This window comes from Citrus sinensis, chromosome 9 (genome assembly GCF_022201045.2).
Source record: "Citrus sinensis cultivar Valencia sweet orange chromosome 9, DVS_A1.0, whole genome shotgun sequence".
NCBI classification, from domain to species: Eukaryota; Viridiplantae; Streptophyta; class Magnoliopsida; order Sapindales; family Rutaceae; genus Citrus; species Citrus sinensis.
The window spans coordinates 12,450,028-12,463,312 of NC_068564.1; the positions used below are offsets into that span (position 1 = coordinate 12,450,028).

At 29.7% G+C, this 13,285-nt stretch overlaps 1 protein-coding gene across 1 annotated transcript; it reads right to left on the reverse strand.

The window, feature by feature from the left end:
* Positions 1–10,674: 10,674 nt before the first annotated feature.
* Positions 10,675–12,258, reverse strand: LOC102610856 (uncharacterized protein At5g39865). Its single transcript, XM_006492456.4, has one exon. It carries the CDS (start codon positions 11,916–11,918, stop codon positions 10,815–10,817), a length of 1,104 nt encoding a protein of 367 aa, XP_006492519.2. The 5' UTR covers positions 11,919–12,258; the 3' UTR covers positions 10,675–10,814.
* Positions 12,259–13,285: the final 1,027 nt, after the last annotated feature.

The following is a 13,285-nucleotide window of genomic DNA, read 5'->3' on the forward strand; positions in this document are numbered from 1 at the left end:
GAAAATTACTTTTATACGCGGAGGTATATACAACAAATAAATAAATTTGAAATATGCTTAGTAATCTTCAAATCATTATTTTTATTTAAAAGATAACACAAAAATGGAGTGGTTTGATTGAATGGTTTGATTAAAAAGTTATTTTCTTAACAATTGAGATTTTTAAAGTAAAGAAAATAATTTAAAAATAAATTACTTCGCTTATATAGAAAGTAATTTAAAAATAATCAATGCACTTACAATTTACAATTAACCATAAAATTATAAAACATATATGTTAAACGGACGTGGAGAAGAGAAATGTCATTATTCACTAAAAAAAGAAGATTTTTCTCTTTATGTTATTATCGCTAAAATGTTGTTTCCTTTTCAAAATTTAAATTTTAGAAAATAAATATTATGATGTTTAATTCTACCAATACTTGTATGTAATTTTTTTTGGAAAAAAAAGTAAAGATTTAGATGAATATTGATATCAAATATGACTTTATCAAGCATTTAGATTTTTTTTTTTCGCCAGTTGCTATTACTTCCAAGGACTGTAGAGCCGTCCTCAAGCCACCAATTATTTAACTAGCTATTCAAAATTTAAAATATAGAAAACTTTGATTCTATCTTTTCACACTTTTTTATCTTTTACAAAATAAAAAATAAATATGAAAATCTAAAATGGTTAGTAATAATTAATGTAATGTCTACTTAAAAATAAATAAATCTTTCAGAAACATTTTTTAATATTGTATTTATTAGTTTTTTATGTCATATAATTTGATAATAAATATATAAAATGATCATTGATCCACTAATAAATTCTCGATAATATCGAAGGTTCAAAATTTGGGTGAAAATATTAAATTAAAATATGCCCCATTAAACGGAAGTCAAATCTAACTTTAGATTTTGGGGAAAGGGCAGCCTAAGTTTTACACAGCTTCCAAAGTTAAAGGGGTAATTACGGTTTCACAAGAAAGGCCAAAAAGTACAGTGGGAAATAGTTGAGTTACCAGCAGTGACGTTATGGCTACGGAACCAACGGTTTAGATTCGGCTTGCAGGTTTTTTCTCCAATCAGAACTCTTGGTGGGTGACGTTCTCGAATATAGTTAGGAATCGACATTTCACTGACAGTTAGTGGCGCAGTGCTCGTGCTCGTGCATCATGTTTTGCTTATTTACCTCTCCCAGATTCGAGTTAGGCGCGTGTTCGCAACTTCTCTTCAAGCTAGTTGGACCCAGCTTTGCCCTCTGGGCTTGTTGGTTTCAATTTTCTTTTGGTAGATTGTGGGCCGTTTGGCCTTTTTAAGGAATTTTTATTTTTTTCCTTTTTTTTTGCTTTTTAAGTTTTTGTCAAACAAAAGTGAGAGAATAAAAAAAATTATTTTGTGAATTCATTAATATTAATTAACTTACTTTCTTTTTATAATATGATTCTTTCTCAATTGAAATTACAATAATCAAATGCACATGTACAACCGAATAAATTACGTTTTACCAATTTAAAAATTAACTTTTTTGAAATAATCCTTCTCACACCAATCAATACTCTTGCCAGCAACCTTGGCAAGTGGCAACGGAAAGGATCCGCCCATGTCACCACTGTTGTAACTTGTAAGGTACACCAGCTTTTGCTTTTGTTTTTGCTGGCTCAATTATTGTAAAATTTTGTTAAGTCCCTCGTATTTTGTTTTATTTCATTAACATCCTTAGAGTATCAAATTCGTCCCTCATAATTTTTAAATTCCCAAAATACCCTCCATTTAATTAACTCAAAAAAATTATTATCATTATCATCATCATCATCATCATCATCATCATCATCATCATCATCATCATTATTATTATTATTAACAACAATAAAAAAGTACTATAATTAATTAATATATTAACACTAATTAATAGTAATTAATAATAATTAATTTTTTAATAATAATAATCACAATAATTAAAACATAAAATAATAATTATGATAAAAATTAATTAAGAATTTTATAGTAATTTATTATAATTTAACTCATTCCAATTTTGATTCTCAGACAAAATAAACACATCAATGCCAATACAGCTCATTTTAATTACGATTTTTATAGTTCAAGTAAATAACTTATTTTTATTTTAATTCGAATTAGGATTCTCTCCTGATCTGATCTTTTTCTAACCAAATTCTATTAATATGATTGGTGGTTAATAAATTAAAAAGAGAAAATAATTAAATCTTAATCATACACTAATACTAAAGCACATGTGGCACAAGATCTGTAAAAGATCAAGAGTGCTCAAATCAGGAGAAGATCCTAATCCTTTTAATTACTCATTTTGATTCCACCTCATTCTAATTCTAGCTCTTTTCGATTTTCGTTTAGTGTATGCACTATAAAATAACTTATTCTAATTTTAATTCCTCATTTTAATTCCACCTCATTCTGATTCCAACTCTTTACGATTTCCATTTAGTGAACGCACTATAAAATTATAAAAGTTTCATATATTTTTTTCCCGATTCTTCTTCTTCTCTCTCACTCTCTCTCTCTCTCTATGATGAGTCTAATGGTGGTTTTAATTGTCGATAAAGGTTATTGATGAAGAGCAATTAATAGTGTAGAGGGATGGATTCAAAGGAAATTTATTTTTTATTTTGTTAATTCTTTTATCATGAAAGTACTAATTATTATGAGATGATATTATAAAGAAGATGAATGGTCATATCCTTAAAATTTTTGTTGATGATGAGTGATGGAAGATGAGATATCGTAATTCGTCAAAAGAGAAAAGCCTTTTTTTGGTTTTAATTTAAGGATGTTTTTGTCTTTTTATTACTATTAGAGTATTATAATAATTAATGTATCATAGTTGTAAATAGAAACTCTTTTGATACTTACAAAAAAATAGTAAATGAAAAAGAGTGTAAGGAAATAAATTGAATTTTTATATTATAAGCAGAAAGTTTTATAATACTTATAAATGAATTGTAAATAATATATAGTACAAGAAGCTCAACAAAATTTTACGGCAACTGAATAGAAAAGACAAAAGCTGTTGTAACGTACAACAACAGTGGTAACATGGGCGGACCCGGAGAAAAATTATCTAATTTAGATTGTATAAATTAATGTTTGAATAAAATATTGTAATTTAATTGTCATTCCTTTTTCATTTCGTGGAAAATTTATTTAAGTTAATACGCAAATGAGTTATATTAGCATTTACAAAGCAGAAGCTGAAGCTAAGTCCAAAGCAATAGCAATTACCAAATACTCTCGAAACTAGATAATAAAAGTTTTAACTAAATTCTTGGCTTAACCTTAATAACAACAATTCTACTTTAGACTCGGCTGTAATTTGCAAACAAGGTTGGGCCATGAATCACTTTCTTGGTTCAAATTTCTCGGAATGGACATGCTTAAAATTCAAGCTCTCCTCTAATCACACAACCTGAATCAAAGGCTAATTGAAAAAACAATCTTAAGGGTATATGGGTACTTGTCACAAATAATTGAATTTGATAGCCTAAATTCTTTACATAAATTGCAAGAAACTATGAAATTTCTGTTGGGATTATATGCTCTTTAAAGCATATTGATTTATTTATTTTATAATTAATAAAATATTTGAGATATTTTTCAAAAATTATTAATTGTATAAATATTTTGAATAAAATCCGTTTAATTATATTGTATGTATTCATGTGATCATCATATAGATTCACAGAAAACATAAATACAAGTTATCTTATAATTAAATAAACTAAGCTCGCAGTTGATAAATCTCGTTGGACGCTCGATTTATGTTTAAACTGTAGTAAATTTATTGAATGATTTGTCTTAATCATGTATGAATTTATTGATAAAGTTTGACCAGATCACATATGAGATTTTTTTTTAAATTTTGATATATATAGATTGTTACTAATATTACATCAGACATTACAATTAATATTTACAATCATACTAAACAACTGGGACCACCGTTATACATTAACACATTGAAGCACTTGCCCAGATACTTTAAACCCTATAATATATTTGAAGGGTTCCTATTCCACTCACATTTCGTAAGGGAGAGAATGTATTTACAATCATACTAAACAATTGGGACCACCGTCATACATTAACCCACTGAAGCACTTGCCCAGATACTTTAAACCCTCTAATATATTTGAAGGGTTCCTATTCCACTCACATTTCGTAATAGAGAGAATGTCTCCACTCAATTAGCTGATAACTGAAGGAGTATTGAAACTAACCTTCATAAAGCTTTTATGGAGATTCGAACCCTTGCACTGAACATTGTAAGTGCAAGGCTTCTCCCATTGGACCAAAGGCCCATTGGTTGATCACATATGAGATTTAATAAACCTTGAAATAAATGTCAGACTTATTAAATCTCATAGGCATTGATTTTATTACAATCTCAATCTTGAGTTAATTATAGTTTCATATTTGTGATTGTCATTTCATTTGAGTTACCAATGGGTGCGACATACATTTATAGTCAAGATTACCCGGTATCTTAGTGGAAACAATTATGAGCAGTGAGATTATAGATTAACAATATAGAATTTGTACAACACATCTCTTGACGGGTTTTCCATATTTGATCATAAAATTCTCTCGTCAGAGTGGGTCAACATAATTAGTATATTGAAAATTATCATTAGAGAAAATCAATAAGTGTCAAGAAACAAGATGTAATTAAATTGATTAGACAGTTGATATATCAATTTAATTAGCGATGTGGTACAAATGATTGTTTAGTAAAAAAATCAATGTGGCATGAGTCGAATTCTTATTCAAGAACATTATCCTAGATAACATACAATTATAGAGATTAGGTTCAATCTTTTAGTGGAGTAGATTTAAAATTAAATATTCGGGCTAGTTTAATTACAAACCTAATTATTGTAGTCACTGTTGTATGTACCCATTTGATCCTTAAGTTAACTAAATTAATTGATTTAGGGATGGCAAAATTCGAGTGCGGGTCCAGGTTTGGCCTTCTCGGTTCCGGACCCGAATGCCAATTTTATTTTATCGAACCCGGATATAAACCTGATTTTTTCGACTCCGGGTCTGGTACGGGTTGAACCCGAAAAAAATTGGGTTTCCGGATTCCGGGTGTCGAACCTGGATTGGATTTCAGCTGTAGAAAACAATCATCTTCAATTATTTCTTACAGCTCTAAATTTCTAACTACAAACAGATGAACACACAACGACAATAGACATATGAATACTCACACCCAAATCTGCCTATGGTTCTCCCTAAGCTTCACCCGCAAGTTATCACAGAGACAAACTTTTAGTGTAAAAGGAATCTTTGGGCCTTACCATTCCACACAACCAAAGCTCCCAACGACACCCAAAAAATAATAATAATAATAAATAATCCTCCAAAGCATCTAACCCAACGTTTCCTCCCATGATCTGCGTGCAACTTCAACCCGTATCACAATCGTCACCAATCGCGACAGAGAAGACTAGAGAGACGGCTGATGACGATGATGATAGTGAACACAACTGCGAAGGACAAGGTGGCGAAGTGATGAGAGTGACGACAATGAAGATTTGATGAAGGGAAGAGGAAACATGCGATGCGGCTGTGAATTGCAATTTGCAAATTAGGGCACATGATTTTTTTTTAACTTCTCTATTTATAACTTAAAATAGTTTTAAAACTTAATATAAAAATAAAGATATACGAGTCCAGGTTTTGGATTTTCGGGTTTGTCCGGGTCCAGGCCGGGTCCAGAAAATATTGTCATCCCTAAATTGATTGCGCTACTACTGGATTGATAAGTAAGATAACTAGTTATTTAGGTTAAAAATTTAAATATATTATTTAGTGGGAGGCTCCTTTTAATATGCTTGTGTATAAAGGGTCTTGTGTTATTTTTACAAGGTGGATCCCTATAACAAGAACAAGTGTAACGCCACCTTTGGTTTCTCTCTTATTTTTTTATTTAAATCAAATTTGATTTAATAGAATTAAAAAAGGAAAAAAATAAGGAGCTTAGAGTTTCCACCAAATAGAGATATAAAATAGCTTGTTTTCTCTAAAAGGACAGAGTAGCCATAATATACAAATCAGAGAAAAAAATATTTTTTTCACTCTAACTTTGAGAGAAAAAATTTTCTCTTGCTAGTTGTTTTTACTAGTGATAAAGGCATCCGCACAGCAAGTGTAGATTAAACTTGAGTCATAACCTGAAAGATCCTTAGTGACGGATCGTGATTTAGGAAGATTGACGATAACATATCGTGGTCTGGGAACTTAAATTACTTCAGCGAAAAAGTAAAGGTACAATTTCTATATTATGGTAATTTTATATATTGTATGAGAATTGCAATACAAATATTTTAGCTGCAAAATATTTTTTAAACCAACAATTGGTATCAAAGCGATCTCATATATTAGAGTTACTTTGTGAAAGCAATCTCTTGTATTATCTGTATAAGATGAGTGGCACAAATTTTATATATTATTTCATTATATTAATGAATATAATTATTGAGCATATTGATGGTTATCTTAATTCATAGTTAGATATTTCTTTATATTCATTTTATAGATTTGTAACAAAAGAGGTGGTCAATTTTTACCATGTTTCTCTCTTGATTATTTTAATTCATGGTTCTTAGATTCTTTGTAAGCCATTTATGGTATAGGAGTTCTTGTAAATATTTTTTTTTTTATAAAATAATGTAAAGAACCCAAGAAAACAAAGAACAGTTGACGGCGGCAAGGAGAAGAAACGGCAGTGTCTCTGGAATTGGCAGCGAAAAGCATAAAGGGGTGTAGGGTTTCTATTGGATTTTTTTTTCGCTAGACACTATTGTCTTAGTAATATATGTTTTCTACCAAAGTTTGAGATTTTGTTGCATTTAAGTCCAACAGGATATGTTGGTGGCAGATGAAAGAAAAACAAGTGATTTAGGGTTTTGGGTTTATATCTCATGGCACCCTTATATTTTCACTATTTTATGGTTTAGCCAAAGTATTTGGGTTTTGGGCAGAAAAATTCAAATGTATATATATTGGATTCAAGCCCATTATTGGCTATTAATTGGATAATATAAATAGAAATTTGAGAATAATGAATTAAAATAATCAAGAGAGAAACATGGTGAAAATTGACCACCTCTCTTATTACAAATCTATAAAAATAATAAAAAGAAATATCTAAGCAGGATTTGAGATAATTATCAATATGCTCAATAATTATATTCATTAACATAATAAAATAATATATAAAATTTGTGCCACTCATCATATACACATAATACAAGAGATTGATTTCATACAGTAACTCTATATATTAATATGAAATCGCTCTGATACCAATTGTTGGTTTAAAAAATATTTTACAACAGAAATATTTGGATTAAAATTTTCATACAATATATAAAATTATCATATTATTGAAATCGTACCTTTGCTTTTTCGCTGAAGTAATCTAGGCTCTCAGACCACGATAGTAATCTAGGCTCTCAGACCACGATCTATCACTATCAATATTCTTAGATCACGACCCGTCACTAATGATCTTCCAGGTTATGACTTAAGTTTTATTTGTACTTGACGTGTGGGTACTTTTATCACTACTAAAAACAACTAGTAAGAGAATAATTTTTCTCGCAAAGTTAGAGAGAAAAAATCTTTTTTCTTTGATTTGTATATTGTGGCTACTCTGCTCAATCCATCCGATCTGCAAAAATGCGATTCGTAAAAATCCAATATGTAGATTGGTGGATCAAATTAGATTAAAAATTTAAAAATTTGTAATCAGTTGATTGGATATGCATTATCTTTTGTAAATCCAAAAAATTCGCGAATCCCAAAAAAAAATGTATATATATATTAAATTAAAAAATAAAACTTGCAAATGTGGCATTACTACTTACTAATAAATAAATAAATTAAAATATAATTACCTTAACACTATACATATCTTATCCGATAATAATATATAATAAACATAATTAAATAATTGAATAATTAAATAAACAAATAGCCTTCTAAACAGTTAATTTTAGTTAATTTTTATAATCTTAGTTAATTTTCATGTATTGATTTAAACAAATGAGATTTTTTTTTACTATGTTATATTTTGAAACTTTAAATGTATTATTCTAACTTTATTTAAACAATTAATTTATTTAAATTTTATTCAATTTTGAATTTGATTAGTAGTAAAATTATTTTTATATTAGATATTTTTATTTAATTAGTTTGTAGAAGGAACATAATTAAAAAATTTTAATCTGCAGACCAATCTGCAAAATGGTGGATTGGATATAAATTGTGTCAAATCTGCATCCGATCCACAAACGTATGGATTGTATTTGGATTGAATTCGTCAATCCGTAAATTGGATTGGATTGAAAATTTACAATCCGCAAAATCATAAATTGGATATGAATTGATGTTTAATCCGCAAAATCCAATATGCGAGCACCCCTACAATAGTGGCTACAATAATTAGGCATGTAATTAAACTAACTCAATTATTTAGTTTCAAATTTACACCACTAAAAGATTGGAACTGACCTCCATAATTGTATGTTATCTAGGATAGTGTTTTCGAATAATAATTCGACCTATGCCACATTGATTTCTTTACTGAATAATTCTTTGTATCACATTGTTAATTAAATTAATATCTCAACTATCCAATCAATTTAATTACATCTTATTCCTTGACACTTATTAATTTTCCCTAATGATCATTTTCAACATACTAATTATGGTGACATACTTTGGCCAGATAATTCTATAATCAAATATCGAAAACCCGTCAAGAGATGTGTTGTACAAATTCTATATTGTTAATCTATAATCTCATTGCTCATAATTGCTTCAACCAAGATACCGAGTAATCTTGACTAAAAATGTACGTAGCGCCCATTGGTAACTCAAATGAAATGATAATCACAAACATGAAACTATAATTAATTCAAGATTGAAATTGAAATAAAATCAATGCCTATGAGATTTAATAAGTCTGACAATCAGTTCAAGGTTAATTAAATCTCATATGTGATCCAATTCAATGTAGTTAAACTATATCAGTAAATTCATACATGATTAAGACAAATCATTTAATAAATTTACGACAGTCTAAACATAAATAGAGCCCCCAACTTTATTTATCAACTGCGAACTTAATTTATTTAACGGAAATTATCAGTCATGTATCCTTAAATGACACCAATATCAAACGTGCTACAACACTTTTCAAGTATATCACTCATATATCCTAAGTTGACAAAACACTTCTGTCATCCACCAATCCGTTAACTGTCGTTTGCAAGCACTTACATCATAAGGGTAATTTAGTCTTTTTTTTTAAAAAGACATGTCATCCCATTTACCTAGTAAAAACTGACATGTCATATGATATATATTGATAAAAATGACATGTCATCCCATTTATCGGATAATTGTTAATAATTGCTAAAAAAAAGCTACTTTACAACCGAATCTACTGCTCCAAAATTTAACCTAATTTTTTGAAGATCTACTCCTCCAAGCTCCAACTGAAAATTTTTATGGTATAATATGTATAATTGTAAATAATATGTTGTTAATGATTTTTTGCGGTAAAATATGAATATTTTTTTAAGGATAATTGTTAATAATATGTACCATTAATAATTCATATTTTTTAATAAAAAATATATTATTAATTAAAAAAATAAAAAAAAAATTGTATATTAAAAATTTACGTTAATTTTTTAGGTAAATTTATCTTTTTACATCATTTGGAGTTTCAAGGGCGAAATAGTCAATTTACCACAATTCTGTTAACTTTCTAACGAAAGTTAACGAATTGGTGGACGGCAGAAGTATTTTGTCAACTTAAGGTATACGAGTGATACACTTGAAAAGTATTGTAACACGTTTAATACGGGTGTCATTTAAGGGTATATGGCTGATAATTTCTTTTTATTTAATCAGAAGATAACTTATATTTATATTTTTTGTGAATTTATATGATGACCACATAAATACATATAATATGATAAAACAGACCTTATTCAAAATATTTATACAATTAAGAATTTTTAAAAAATATCTCAAATATTTTATCTCAAATATTTTATTAATCAGAAAATAAATAAATCAATATAATTTAAAAAGCATATAATCCCAACAATTTCATCATAGAGCATAAATACCTGATGTAAAGTAAAAACATAATGCAGCATGAACACATTTCATTCTCACAATAGAGAAACAAGGAAAGGTTAACAAAAAAAAACCATAAAAATATCACTTCTAATTTCAGCTGCTCTGGAGGCAATGAACAAAAATAAGCCACACCACGACAATAAACTTGTTAGATTGACAATCTTAACAGGCTCCCTCACATTAAAAGTGCAAGAAAAATCAAAACTTGACAACTTAGTTCTCAGTTCTACTATCCCATTAGTTAATCGCTTCACCTAAAAATTAAATTGACTGGTAAACACTCAACAAATAATATGAAATAAGGGTTAATTTTTGATTATTCCCTCATAAATTGAATATCTTTATATCAATTCTTTTATTTTTGAAAATCTTAATTTACCCTTTATTTTTTTAAATAAAAAATTTAGTCACCTACTTTATTTTTTTTCCTTCTTTTTAAAAATAATAAACAAAAATAAGGATAATTTAAATTTTCAAAAATCAAAGAAATAACTTAAAGATAGTGAATTTATAATAAATGTGATTCGAAATTTACAATAAATGTAATACGAAATTTACCCATGTGACGATACACAAGACAAACTCACTCGAAACAAAATAAATTTCATACCCAAAATTCATTCAATGAATCAGCAACAGCTGCAGGCAGGGCACCTGATCAAGCCATTTTCATTGCAATTTGTACACCTCCTCAGCTGACCATCTTCTTCATCAAACACTTTTCTACTCCCACAACAATGTGAACAAGGCACAAACCTTGCGTCCCCACAGCTCTCACAAACAGACACAGCATTTACAACCGGAAACCCCTTCAAAAGCATAGCCAAATCTCCAGTTTCATTAAGCTGCTTAATCTCCTCAGCACCCCCAATGTGCTTTCCTCTAATAAAAACTTGTGGCAAAGTGATTGCTTTTCCTTCAACTCCGAGCAAGTCTTGCAATTCTTTTCTGTAACTTGAGTCCATTGAAATGTCTCTTTCATCAACTCCAACTCTGTAGCTCTTGAATATCATTCTTACTGAACAACAATCCTCATAGGTCCTCCGAATTCCTCTCAAGCTTGTGAAATATATCACAATCTTATTGTTAGATTCTTTTGTTGGGCGATGTTGATGATGATGATGATTATTATTATTATAACCCAGTTGCCTCGAAGACAATGCTCTTCTATAACTTGAAGCAACATTCGGGTCCATTTTTGACAGCAGTGATTCCTCAGATAAGTGCTTCCACAGTGGCTTTGTTGTTGACGGGGAAACTTTCACTGATCCCCAAGCATCAGCCTTGTGAAAGTTAATATCATCATCAACAACAACACCATCATCATCATCATCATCAAGGCCGTCCATGAGCTCCCAGGTGTTGATGACAGAATCAGGGGACAATGATGACGGCTCAACTGGGTTTGCTGCCGTTGTTGTTGGCATAATCTGATCAGGGGAATCCTGGCCGTTGAAGCGGTCAATGAGGAGGAGAGAGCCGTAGGTGGTGGAGGTTAAAGAGACAAGATGGTGAGTGTCACCTTTTCTCGAAGGCGGGTGATGGACCAATGGAGCTTGAGTTTGTAATGAGAGAGATTTAGTAGTGCTAATTGTTCTTGGTGAATTTGAAGAAGCAATAGTTGAATTTGTTGCTGATGCCAAAGAATAAGAATGAGAAGGGTTGTTTTGTGAGTTGTAATGATGGTGGTTTCCGGTGGGAAGGGCGTTGGGTCTTGAAGCTGTGCAACCCATGAATGAATAAAAAAAGATTTTGATTTAAGTGCTTTCTTGATGCTCTTGAAATTGTGATGCTTTCTTTGTTGAGAGATTTTTGGCTTTTGGGTTGCTTTTGAGTGAGGATTCCAGGGTGGGATTGGGTGCACTCTGGAATTGGTGGGAAGGCTTAGATGAAAAGGAAGATTTAAAAAGAAATGGGAACGGGAAATTGGTGAGAGAGAGCTTTCAATTGAGTTGGAACTTGGGAAGTGGTGAGCTGATGATTATGATATTCATGGTTGCATGGGGCCAGAGTTTAAAAAGTTGTTTTGGAGTTTGTCTCAATTTATGAGGATAATCTTTGCAGATTGCATATGGTGTGTTGTTGATTTTCTTTGTCAGAACTCCAAAGCAGAAATACATAAACAAAATTTGCGTTGGAAACTTATTAGGATACACGGGGATGAACTTCCATTGGGTATTAAATGTGATCAGGTCTCTAGCTAGTTAATGCGGTGGGGGACCTGCATGTGACTGTCAGGACTCAGGAGCTGGTAAAAAAATAAAAAATAAAACAATCAAAAAGAAGGAAAATTATTTTTAATCTCTTTAAATATATTAAAATAACTCTATAAATTTATAAATTCATAAAATTTAAACTTTAATTTCTAAAAATTATAAGAACCAACACTTAATTAAAAACAATAATAGCTCGCAAGCCAAATTATTTTTTATTAAAAAAATAAGATTAATTCTTTTTGTGTTCATATCAATAGTAAAAAAAAGTATTTTCAACAACGAAATTCGTAAAGAGTCATCTATGTGATGAATAATAATTTAATTATCTATGTAAGAAATGATATATTTAATAGTATTGATAATGAATTAATTAAATAACATTTTCAAAATATGAAAATACATAAAAAATAATTATGAATGTATAAGCAAATTTTTATATATTTAAAGTTTTAATTTTTGTATTTTGTTATTATCTAATTTAACCCTCAGTAAATTTATTTTTCTAGATCTGCTACAAGTTAATGTACTGTTTTAGAAAAATAGATAATTTCTTTTTTAAGCAAAATAATAATTTCATTAATTAGCCGACAATACAGCAAAACAATACATTATAGAAATCCATCAACGTTCGGAGTAATTTACAACAGAAATATAATGGCCCAATGAGTCAAAGTCAACAGAAATATGCACGCAATGGTTTTGACCTCCATAGAAGGAAACTCATCGGCTCTTTTGCAACAGGCTCCACCACCCACCAGAGTTGGCTCTTCTGACCGGCCCATTGATGGCTTATTAAATACAATTGACTAATGCTTAAAAAACCACACTAGTAGTACACCAGGTACTGAGAAATTTTACGAGTTTAATTTGGTCGATATGATGGT